Source organism: Rhamphochromis longiceps, linkage group LG1 (assembly GCF_057381845.1).
Source record: "Rhamphochromis longiceps isolate RC_006_pf linkage group LG1, R_longiceps_female_GT1.1, whole genome shotgun sequence".
Taxonomy (NCBI): Eukaryota; Metazoa; Chordata; class Actinopteri; order Cichliformes; family Cichlidae; genus Rhamphochromis; species Rhamphochromis longiceps.
Window position 1 is genome coordinate 34,354,083 of NC_140557.1, and position 13,283 is coordinate 34,367,365.

Genomic DNA, 13,283 nt, shown 5'->3' on the forward strand with positions numbered 1-13,283 from the left:
AGGCAAAATGTGATTGCTCAGCAATGTCTGTCGATCATGAAGCATTCATTGCCAAAGTTGTTTCCTAAATAACATTTAAGTCTGAATCAATAATTTTGTGAAAACACTCCAGAAAAAGTCCTCATCATGTAATCATTACAGTGATTTATTCAAAATGAGGCTTCAGTATGAATGGCGGGGGTTCAGTTCTAGCTAATTTAACCTAATCCTCATGTGTTGTTTTGAGGTTAATGTAACGTTTAGGAGATATTGGACCATAAACCTTGAATAGTGACACTGGCATGGTTGGTTTTCACCCACAGCTGTTTCTGCTGCTTCTCTTATAAAGTCACACTGTTGACAACAGAAGTTGTCAGCTCTGTTCCAGCAGAACATACTCTAGTACATTACATACTCAAACTATGCTATTTTTGACAATGAAGTTGAATATATATGAAGTGGGAGTTCATTCCTAGGCCGGCTGTTATGTTTTTGACTCCTTTGGTGTAAAGACTTTCAGAAAGTAAAATCAGAGTGGTCCAAATGTGGATCACTGGCAGCTATGTAAGCCCACTGGAGAAAGACAGGCAGCCCCGAAGAACACATCAACGTGGGAGAAGATGAAAAGATCAGCAGTAAGATCATCTCTTTTCCCGCTGGCTTTATATTTAGATGTTTTCAACCTCTCATTGAGCTACAGTATACAGACGAGTGTCAGTGGAGCAGCGTTATTGCACAGAAGGGGAGGGCAACAGAGAGCGAGTTAGGAGTGGAGTCAGAAGATAGAGACAGATGTACATGAGAAACAGAGACAGATACTAAGAGAGTTCAACAGATGGGTAGACAGATTGAGAATGAAATGCAGTGACAGAGAATATGTCATGCACAGAGGTAAAACAAGAACCCTCTGCACTCCTCTTACACGTTGCCTATGGCAAGTCTTCTAGGGGAAACTCCAGCAACCCAGACAGGACATGAAAGTATTTTATCTCCATCTTTCCTCCCTACATCCACTGTTTCCATCTTTAAAAAAAATCATTTACAATAGCATATACTTTGAGTTTTGAGGCTGTGAAACGGTCGCAGAGGTGAATGGGGATACAGTTAAAGGAACAAACAGAACTGAAATAACAATATAATGTTGGAGATCAGAAAATACTTCACTCATTCTGAACAGCGAGATTGCAGCCGACACTTCTCACTCCTCTTGTCATTTACATTTAAGGTGTCTTCACATGGAAGATTAATTTCACAGCCTTTCAGCACTTAGACTTTAAGAGCTTCTTCAAATGTTTACCGATTCAACTTCAGCCGGAGTTTCAACTCGGAATATTTCTCTTATAAAAAATGGATTCAGAGATAATAATGAGCTTCAGACGCTGCAAACACTGCTTCACAAAAGGAGATTTTGTCAAGTAAGATGTAGTTCTTGAAAGCTGAATACTGGAAAGGCAGACAGCCTTTGCACAAACGTGCTCCAATGTTAATATTAAATGTTTAAAAAAAGTTTTTAAAAAAGTAACTAAGCAACTAAGTAATAAAGTAACTAATTACCTTTTTCAGGTAACTTGGCCAACACTGTCTGTGACATTCTGAAGAAACTAGGCCAAAGGACAGTACTCCAACATGATAACAACCCCAAACACACCTCCAAAAAAACCAGTGCCTTGCTAAATAAACTGAGGGTAAAGGTACTTGACTGGCCAAGCATGTCTCCAGACTTAAACCCTATTGAGCATCTGTGGGGCATCCTCAAATGGAAGGTGGAGGAGTGCAAGGGCTCTAACATCCACCAGCTCCATGATGTCATCATGGAGGAGTGGAAGAGGACTGCAGTGTCACCCTGTAAAGCTCTAGTGAACTCCATGGCCAACAAAGTTAAGGCAGTGTTGGAAAATAATTGTTGCCAAACATTACTGTAGGGTCTACCTTACAATATAAAATACCTTGAGGCAACTGTTGTTGTGATTTGGCGCTATATAAATAAAATTGAATTAAATTGAATAAAAAAAAAAAAATTGACACTTTGGGCACAATTTGGACATTTTCACTTAGGGGAGTACTCACTTTTGTTTCCAATGGTTTAGACAGTAATGGCTGTATGTTGAGCTATTTTAAGGTGACAGCAAATTTACACTGATATACAAGCTGTATACTAACTACATTGTATCAAAGTGTCATATCTTCAGTGTTGTCCCATGAAAAGATCAAAATATTTTAAAAAATGTGAGGGGTGTACTCACTTTTGTGAGATACTGTATATTATTGCATATAATATTGCATTCTTGGAGAACACGGCTGTGAAGCTTCACTGCCACGTTAATTAACTGATAGATATTTGATGCTGTTAATAGGGGAGTTAATTAGTTTCTGCCTGATTGCCTTTCAAAACATGCCCTGCATGCTAATGACTGCCGATTACCAGATCAATGATTCAAATCTTCAGAGCCAAGAATTACAGGAAATCATATGATTTTTTTTCCTCCTTAGCTACAAATTTAAGGGGTTGGAAAATAAGTTAATAATTTAAATGAGACAGGTGGTGACTTTGTTTGCCGTTAACTCACTGAAGATGAAAATCTGAAGCTGAAGATTTGGCTGTGAGAGGAGTAAATTATAAGAAAAAATGTGACTAAAAATGCGATAAAATCTGGAATATATCTCCTGATGCAAAAGCAGCAAGGGTTAATTTAATAATTTTAATCAAACGAATTCCAGAAGAAGGAGCAGTGAATCAAAACTACACTGACTTCAGTCTTCGGCTCTATAAAGGAGAGAAATTTGGGCATAGACGAAGGTATTTTATTTCAAAATGCATTTGTAAAAATTTAAGGATGAATGACATGAACACAAAGTCAAAAAATTCAAGTTAAAGATGGACTGACTCTTTAAGCTCAGAGAACACCACAGGCCAGTGCCAGTGATGGAACATGACAAATATGTAGCACAAAGCTAGAGACTCAAAAGGCCGAAACTGGGACGAAGCAAACTTTACACCCACACAGCTGAGGCTGGTGAGAAAAAAAAACAAAACATAAAAAACATTCAAAGGACTGCCAGGTTTTTATAACCTGCTGGTAGAGAACTGTCCTTATTATACAAAGATGAGTCTTTTTTCCCCAAACCTTTTAGATAGAACAAACATTGTTATGCACTCAATTCTAAAGTCACACAATCCAGCAACCACCTTAGTCAATAAAAGCAAGAAGAATTTGTTCCAAATGAGAGCAAAGCTTTTCCCTTTTTTTCTACCGCTTCCTGTTCGGGTACAGTATGTACATGAAATCTAAGATTATTTCATACTGTCTTTATATATTGCACATGGAGTGCAAGGATCTTCAGGGATAGTACTTTCAATGGACTTTGCATTTGTTCATGTTTTCTTAATATGAATACTATACGCAGAATTAACTAAAACTTAAAGGACGACCACTGGCGAGCTGCAAATTACCTGCACTGTTTTCACACAGGCACAAATCAGCACTGTTAGACATCACACAGACTTTGTCCTGGGGAGCTGGCAGGTTAAAGACCGTTAAACACTTTCCCCCTTGGACGCTCATTAGCATTGTTGTCAAATGTCTTTATGGGGAAAAGAGTTAAACAGTCTTTAACCTGCCAGCCCCCCAGTACAACGTCTGTGTGATGTCTAATTGTGTTGATTTGTGCCTATTTCAGAACACTGCAAGTAATTTGCATCGCACGAGCGGCCGTCCTATGTCCTACCTCCTGCATGCTATCCCCCCCAAAAAGAAAAGCCTTCTCACGTGCACCTCCAATAGAACATTTAAATGACTCTACATAGAAAAATTGCATGTTTCAAACAATTCATAATGATATACCTTAACAATCAAACTGTTTTCTTCATACCACTGATGAATGAAACTAAATTAAAAACACTGATTTGATTAACAATTGAATATAATAGAGTCCATAGAGAAACTGAGTAAAGTTCAATATTATAGAGACAAAATTATTCATGGTCAATACACTAAAATGTAGTGAAAATAAATCATGTTTCGGCATTTCGGACCTGCAAGACCTTTCATCCCATTAACCAGTTGTCCATTTCTGCATATCATCGAATGTGTGCCCAGCTACTTCCATATGCTCTTAAAGCCATTCTGTGCTCTTATAGCAGACGATGGATTAAATGTGGAAATTTATATTTCAGTAATTTTATGTAACATCGAAATCAGAGCTGATAAAAAACATGTTGCAGGCAATATTATTTGAATTTCCGTTTACATTCCTTTTCAGATCTGTGGTTAGGTCATAGAGATGGAAGTTATTCTTTTAGTAGATTCATGATTGTTATGAATTTGAGAGAAAAAAGTGGAGGATCAGTCTGTGTCACGCAGTGATGTCTCTCTTTTGTGTAACTTACCTTCCGGTGTCTTTGCAACCCGAGTATCTGTATCTGCATGTAGAAATTTAAGCCTGCCTTACATGTTTAATGAGGTCCAGACTTTAAGCTGTGGTACAGCGTATAGATGTATGACACAGCACAGTCCCCTTTCTCTCTAAACCTGGAAACACGTCTTGCCTCCTCTTGTTTGAACAAATGATTGGATGCTACACAGGTGTGTACTGAGACATTTGGCTCATAAAGTGTATGTTTTTTGTTTTGTTTTTTTCATTTGATTCACAATCTTCAGGGAGTATCTGAGAATGATGTTTGACCAAACAGTAAGGGTATACTCTGGATCAGAGCATCGCAGGGAGAGACGTGTCCTAAAAGAACATGGGATCGATTTTTAAGCTGGAAACAGCAGACTGGTCGTCACCAGGGGAGACCCAGTGCAGGAAACAAATTAAGCCTTATGAACATTTGAAATCAAACCAGTAGTGTCTCTGTCTTTCATGATTTCAAGCATGATACCTTTCTTTCTTGTCTGGTCTTGAAACTTTTATTTTTAATTGATTGGTTATCCTCATGAGTAGCTGACTACAGTTTGGAGCCTTCAGAGTTAGGCTGCTTTCTGAGATCAGACTTGGAATGAGTTAAATTATCATGCCCATAGATTTTTCCCTCCTAATGAAGATGTGCTATACAGCCTAATTAAGTCTGATCAGTTCAATATGCACAGTGTGGATTTAATTTCAAGACACTGGTGCTGGTCTAAAATGTGTGATGAAGATAACACACACACAAAATAAAACAGCAAAGAGAATCTTCCTCTGCATTACACTTACATATTAGGAGGCTGACTGACAGCAGCACAAATGATGTATTCAATATGTAAAAATATGAAGGTTTTGTCTGACCTATCTAAAGAGAAACCATGGCAACATGCTACAAATAGCTGACCCGTGACTCCTGTGCTCCATGTGAGCAGGTTGATCACTTCAGCGAAATTAGACCACAGAGACGGGAGGTTTAATGGCATAGGGGAGGATGGGACAGGAGCGAGAGGAAGACAGAGGTTGTGTAAGTAGAGATAGATGGACAAGAGAGGTAAAGGAGTAAGCTAATAGGAATAAAAAGAACAAGGGGAAAGCAAGAACAGAATCTGGGGAGAAAATGGAAAGGGGGGGGGGGGGGGGGGTAAAAAGAAAGACAAGGACAAGGGTGGAGGAGGAAAGGAGAAAATGAGCAAGCAGAGGAGAGCCAAGAAGAGGTCAGGGAAGGAGGGCAGAGGATGAAAGGAAGCAAAAGAGGTAAAGAGAAGTAGCTTATAAAACTGGAAAAAGACATAAGGAAGGAGAAACGAGAGAAGTTAGAAGACAAAGGAGGAGAAAATGAAAAGAAAGAAAAGAAAGGAGGAAGGACAACTGGGGGAAATGATGGGGAGAGTGAAAAAGGAGAGGGAGAAAGGAAGAAGGTGGAAGGAAGGAGAAGAGGAAGGTAGGGAACAATTAGCTGACTCTTTCTATGACTCTCTTGGGAGCTTCAATCTCTGCAGTGTCCAATTTAAACAACACTTTAAAGCCAGAGCATGAAAATGTGTGTGTGTGTGTAGGTGTGTGTAGGTGTGTGTGTGTGTGTAGAGTGAAGTAGGAAAAGAAAACATCTAATGACCATCCTGCCGATGTCATTCCTGAAAGTCAATAAAAACAACGTGATGCTCGTGTCAGATTTTAATTGGGACAGACGGCTGAACAAACTGGACAGATGAGAGGTGTGGGGTCAGGTGATGTCCTCAGGTCTTACCTGTCTCACAGCGGTGTCCCGTGAATCCCGAGGGACAGACACACGTGTTGGGAGACACACAGGTCCCGCCGCTTCGGCATCCCTCCTCACAGAAGGCTAGAAAGAGAAACCAAAAATATATTAGTTCAGTTTTTTGTGTTTTCCCCCCTCTGTGACCCGAATAGCACAGCCACAGAAAAGCCTTTGAAATCCTGCGGTTTTTGTGATGTTGTAAAAGCATTACACGCTACAAAAAGCTCCCCTGACTATCTTTACAAGATGCGTTAATAGTTCTGGGAGGGACTACTCACGCTCACCATTCACACGGGCTTAGAAATGGTGGTTTTTATGCTGCAGTGTTTGTTCATTATAAAGAAGACAAAAAAAAGACAGATCAAAACTGTAACCTTGCCTCAGATTTATATCTGAGAGAAAAGTGTGCTTTCAAGTGGTCATGTAAAAGGCAGCTAAAAAACTATCAAATTTCTGGGAGGATGGCTGAACATTGTGTTGCCTTTTAAGGAGAAAGTTGCATTTTTTTGCAATTTGTTACGAGCAACGGATAAATGACTGTCTTTTGCCTTTTAAGCTTTACAGCACATTTACTGTACAGTTCAGAAAATCAGACCAAGTTAGCGACTGAGGAAAGTGAAACACGTTTAAAGAACCAGTAACCAGATGGCACTAAAAATTCTACTGTATCCTTCAGTGGATGCATGCACTTTTACTGACTATTGGACAGCAAAGGGACAAAATGCAGCAAGGAAAATATGTGTTCTTATTATGTGCGACTAGCAAATGGGGCCGATTTCACGTTAGCACATCTATCTATCAACATAACAGCAGGAACACTTTACAGTTTCAACCACTCACACACATGGCAACTGTGCAAGGAGCTGACCTGAACATCAGGATGAGATCTGTGTCAAGGACAACCTGCAGCACCACCTGAGCTGCTGTTGTTCCTCAATGTGATAAAATCCTAGCACGTACTGAATTTCTGCCTCACTTCTTTTTTTTTGTGCTTGGTCATTATGATAACTTTTCCACCACGGTGCCAAGCAAGAATATAACACAAGTGCTTACATGAAAACTCTGATCATTTTCCAGTGCCCTGCAAAAAGATTGACACGACTGTTTCAAAAAAGCCCTGCTTGAATACTATACTTTCTTTAGATGTATAACACATTTTGGGGTCAACTTGAAAGAAAAGCAGACGTGAAATAGGAAAGTGAAGTCAGAGGCTAAACGTGACATGATATTTGGCAGCAAACTATAATGCTATGTTTATAATCCCCACCCTGGTGGTGGTCAGAGGGCCCGGTGGCGCCAGTGTCCGGCAGCCTCGCCTCTGTCAGTGCGCCCCAGGGTGGCTGTGGCTACAATGTAGCTGCCATCACCAGTGTGTGGATGTGTGTGTGAATGGGTGGATGACTGGATATGTAAAGCGCTTTGGGGTCCTTAGGGACTAGTAAAGCGCTATATAAATACAGGCCATTTACCATTTATTTACCATATATGAGTATCATAAAACAAAGGCAGTAGGATTTTAAGTATAGTTTTAAAGATAAAAGAGATTTTATGGGAATTTTGACCTCATTTGACCTTGGAGGTCTAAAGTAACGTGACATTTATTATCCCCATAAATCATTCCCTATATGCCTATATGTTATCAAAACCAAAGAAGATTATATATAAGATTATTATTATATTATTGTTGGCCTTAAGATCATGTATTTACCTTGAAGGAAAGGTCAGAGGTCAAATTTGACATCATATTTAAAATCTTTACATTGGTTCTTTCTATATGTTGGCAACACATACAAGTTATAAGGCTTTTTAAGTTGACCCTGAAGACCTTGATGGATGCATGTCAAATTTTAATAGATTTACTAATATGACCCCACTCTACACCCCTACAAAGTTTCATCAGAATTTCCTTTGAAACTTTTTGAGCTATTGCATTTACAGATTACCAGTGACACGCAAAGACTACAAAAACACAACCTCCTTGACAGACGTCATAAGTTGCTGACACTTATTAAAGATATATGCAAACTTTTTACCTTCATTTAAGTTTGCGTCAGTTAAGGCAGCTTGTTCATTGTGAGGTCACAGCACTTTGAATGACTTGATTTTTCAGAGCGAGTCATACTAAATGAATTTGTTAATTATGCCATAAACGCCAGTTGAACTAATTCATTTAGTACTGCTTACTGGCACTCACAATGAACAGGTTGCCTGATTTAGCTATCTGAAGTAAACTGTTGTTAGTTCTTCTAATGCAGTGAGGTTGCATTTGTTTTAGATACTGGTAGCTTATTAGATTTTACAGTTCTTCTACTGATAATATGGCGTTGTTTTCCATGAAAGGTCAGTACTGATGAGATGGCCTACTGTGGTCTGGGGTTATGTGGCGAGGCAATGTGAGAATTCATTGGTGTTCATCTTGTGTAGCTGATTCAGTTCAAATGAATTGAGTTTGGTCCAGGATGCTATTTGCTGGAACGCAATCACAGCTATCATCAGATGTTTTAGCCTTTTATTAGATTTTTTTTTCAAATAATAAACCACCAGCATTTGTAAACAGTGATCAGTGGATTGAAAATTAATTCTTGGCCTAATTAATTCTTGGTATATATCAGGGTAAATTCCTGATTGATATTAGTATAACACTATCACACAGTTTAAAAGAGAATCATTTTTTCACTAACACTAGAGGTCATCGGTCTGCAAACCATGTCCGCAAGGAAGAATCTAAAATAATTAAAGTAACTGCTCCTCATTTAGCAGTGATTTGGAAATCTCTCATGTGAGCGCATGTGTTCCCAACATTCTTACAGCCTTTTCCTAGAAGCAGGCTAGCAGCGGAAATGGCTGTATTTTGTTCAACGAGTGTACACACTGTGAAGCACCAACACAAAGGAGAAGAGGATGTCTGAGGAGCGCTGGCAGAGAAATATCCTCCCCATAACAGATGTAAAGGGTGGGTGCAGGGAGAGAGGACAGTCAGTCAGTGCTTAAAGCGAGGATTAAACCAAAAAAGAGGGCAGACTTAATTGAGCAAGTTCATTAAGTATTTCTAAGCTTAATTAATGACACGATTAAAAAGATGAGCCTTAATGGGCAGAAAAAAAATCTATTTAAAGTCACAGACATAGGGTATGTGAGTGTAATATCTGTGTGTAATCTGTGCAGCAGCTTGTCTCCATTTGGTTTATGAATACACAGAAAGCTCATTTGTCAGCACAAATGATCAACCCAGTGTTGGCCTAAATATACAAACAAATGCAGCAAATAAATAAAAGTAGATTCTACTGCCAGAAGCTATTAGAGCTATTAATCTGGTTGCACTATTTAAGAAGTTCTATCAGGCCCTCATTAGTGGCCTGATCGCCTCTCTACTAATAAACCTCACACTTAAAAATTAATTACACTTATATTGACTCAATCTATCTCCAACTCTAATTATCATTTCACCGCCATCAGCATAATGCCGCCTGCCTGTCGAACTAATGACTTCCAAAGATGAGGGGGCTTCACTGGGAGTGGGCGTGCTGTATGACTGAAGGCAGTAGTTTTCTTTCCAAAAAACAAGCCTCGGTTTCAAGTTGCCTCCAGTATTTTAATTCCTGTCAAGAAATAGCTGGATGAATTAAGCCAACACTAAAACTTTTAATCCAGAACTTTTGCTCATGCTTACTGGTAATAGTGTGTTAATGAGTAAATGTGTGGAATCCAGTCCAACAGCTGAATGAAAATGTGAAAAAAACCTATTGGACTTTTTTTTTTTTTAAAAAAGCCTTTAAGCAGGACTGATAAAGTTAAATATACTGTAATAAACCGATATTATAACAAGAATAAGATTAGTGTAAGACTTTGCTGTCTTGAGTGAAACACAGTACCAGCCCCCAAAAATTAAAGCAATACCTGTCAGTGATTCCCATTTAAAAAAATGCAGTATAATAAAATGAGAAACCTCTGAGGCTGAAAAATTAAGTTGCTATGCAATTGCTGAAAACTACACTTCATCAAGTGACTACTTGAGGCACTAAATGTGACTCAATTACCATAAAGTACGTGTTAGAACGGCCACTTTTAGAGCACATGTTTATAGCCTATTATTAAAAAAAAACCTGTTACAGTCTCTACAGCTAATTATTTGCCTGTTCATGGCAGCTGTATGGAAAGTGAACATTTACACAATTCACCCCTTTTAATTATATTGAGGCTTAACGTTATGTATAATTAAGAACACAGCAGCTTTTCAGTGACAGGTGGGTGTGGTTTCATCTTCGGTATACTGGAGCGCTAAAAGACAGGACTTGGCTGTATACTTTTCTCTGGAGGTACATCTTGCTCTAGGCCAGTGGTTCCCAAACTTTTTTTGCTGGGCCCCCCTTTGTTTTACAAGAAAAATGTCCCCCCCCGCGCACGCACGCACACGCACTAACACATCCTCCAACCACACACACCAAGGCTGGACTGGGACAAAAAATCGGCCCGGGCATTTTGACTAGAGACCGGCCCACCAGGATAAAGATTGAAAATGTGACGTCATTCAGGGGTAAAACCGCAAAGGATTCTGGGAACTTGTGGCAAGAGGTACTAGCGAACTCAGTTACACAGGGATAAAAAGAAACCCAAAAAATGGCAAGAAGCTGTTGTATTATTAACTGCCGGTTGCATGACAGCCACGGGAAGCCGACGGGTAAAGAGATCGTTTTTTTTAATCGGATTACGTCGTTGAAGAGAAATTTAAGCCATGTTTCCGAAGTAAGAGCCGACGGATGGTCTGGATATACCAAATATAACGTCCCAGAACACTCCAGCTCACAGGTTAGTCTGCTCCAAGCATTCCCACAAAGGTCAGAGTTTTGTAGTAGTTAATACGTCATTTTTCTTAACATAATTGGTGATATAGGTTACAAGCAAGTCTGGCGCTGAACAGAAATTGTCGCGCTATGCTCCTTTGTTTATTGTGCATAAATAGTGAATTGTCCTGACACAATATTGCGTTTCGCTTCTGTTATTATGGTACATTGACAAAAACATATACTTTTATTCACAGGATAAAACAGTTGTTTTGTATCACTAATTCTCCAGTACGATTACAGCATACAGTATTATTGTCACTGCTACATTTCTGTAATGAACCAGAAATTATTTCCACTGCTAATTAATTACCGTTGAGCTCAAAGGTTATATTAATAAACTGTTAACGAATGTGTATTTATGACGACGATTTGTGAGACTGGTAAACTTACCTTTGTTCGTACGATGGTCTTTCGTTCTACACGGTGCATTTCAAGGTCCTGCACCCATCCGTCAGTAAACTGTACCTGGGCTTGTTGCAGTGGCCTGAAGTTACTAAACTTCATGAGTGTATGCACTCACTCCAAGAAGCGTATAATTATAAATCTGACCGTGGTGAAAGTTGGGCAGCACGCTAACGTCTTTTGTCCACTCTGTGTGCTCGTAAGGGTCTGACCCTTTCACTCCTTTGATTTTTTCTCGTATCTTTTCTTTGTCTTTTCGTAGAGTCTGTCTTTGTACGGACCGGCATTGTTCTCCTTTTGTTTTGTACATTCCTTTTTTGTGCGGCAAAGAAAAAACAAGAAGGTATTGGAACCGGAGAATGAACGTTTAGCGGTGCTGCAAATGCTTGCATTTGATGCGGTACTTGGATTGTTTTGCCACTAGTGCCCGGCATGCAATGCGCGAAAATCACGTGATTGCTAAACAAGGGGGAGGGTAAATCCGTCTCCTCGGCTGTAATTGGTCCAGCCCAGAGTCGATCATGACCAATTACCCAATCCAACACCTTTCATTATATATACCCTTCCTAAAAAAAAAATCCATCGGCCCATAAAAACAAAAAAATCGCCAGCGGCCCACCGGGCAAATGCCCGGTATGCCCGATGGCCAGTCCAGCTATGACACACACCCATATTTTGCTCCATTGCGGTTTATTTTACACCTCAAACATTTAATAAACAATTAAGCAAATACAAGTACTCTGCAATAAATTACAGGTAGTAATAAAATAAACTACTAAATCTTTTACAGTACATCCACACCTACACAGGTATTTTTGAAAAAAGCTGTTTCGTCCACACGCAAACGGCATTTCAAATCACCGGAAACTGAGATTTTTAAAACTCCTTTTTTGCGTTTACGTGTGGACGAGGAATACAGAGTTCGTCACACAACGTCAAAGGTATGTGCCCTTTTTCACGTCACGCTGTGCACCACGTTATTGTTTACATGAGATGAATTGCAGAATGGCAGATAGAGACAAAATACTGTTAATCAGCAGGTTTTACACGCAGTTACTGTCCCTCCAATTAGAAAGGCAGAGGCGTCACGGTGTGATTATTTTACGTGTAGTTGTTTTTTCCTGCGTAATAATATTCAACATTGCTATCAATACATTTTTCAAAAAATGCCTCTCTGTGCAAAATGGGTTTAAAAACATAAACAGCTGTGGGATACTGTTTGTCTGTGATTTGAACCGGGGGAACAAATCGTGGCAGGATCAGCCTGATATTATTTGTATCCTGCTGTAACTTTACTGTATAAAGAGCTAACATCTCTAAAATGTCAGGAGTAGTTAGTCATTACAAGAAGTGTTTGTGAACTAAAAATCACGAATGTGGGATACTGTTTGTCCGTGATTTGAAGAGCCCAGCACTGCTCCCAACGAAGGGAAAATCAATTCTGCAGGGGAGACCTACCTTGGCACTTGTGCAGGTGAAACCAAAGGGAAGATATGCTTCACCAGATTTTCTAGTCTTTGGCTTAGAATGAAGTTGGTTTGGAAACATATTCAGCTATGCTTCATCTCCTGCTTTACGTTTCTGCGGGCGCCCCGTGCTAGCAGTGTCCAAGCGTTTTGTTTTTTCCTTTTCATACCGCCCCCCCTGCCATGGCTCTGCGCCCCCCTAGGGGGCGGGCCCCACACTTTGGGAAGGTCTGCTCGAGGCCTTTTTTTTTTCATTTGCCCTGATAGATCTTGTGGTGTGGAGGCGTTCTTTGAGATGAGAAGCCAGTTGTTTACAGCTCTTGTTGTTTTTCTACATGCACCATACATATAATGTGTGGTACTGATGGTTTTCCATTTCCGAATAAGATTGAGAAAAGAATAGCAATGTGTCGCTCTTGTTCAACA

General features: G+C 39.6%; 1 protein-coding gene across 1 annotated transcript in view; it reads right to left on the reverse strand.

Moving 5' to 3' along the window:
• Positions 1-13,283, reverse strand: part of LOC146679073 (protein kinase C-binding protein NELL1-like) — a 312,233-nt gene that overhangs the window by 37,752 nt on the left and 261,198 nt on the right. Inside the window, exon 15 of the mRNA XM_085407775.1 lies at positions 6,134-6,229. Within this exon, the coding sequence (XP_085263901.1) occupies positions 6,134-6,229 (96 nt within the window). The remainder of the gene's footprint in view (positions 1-6,133; positions 6,230-13,283) is intronic.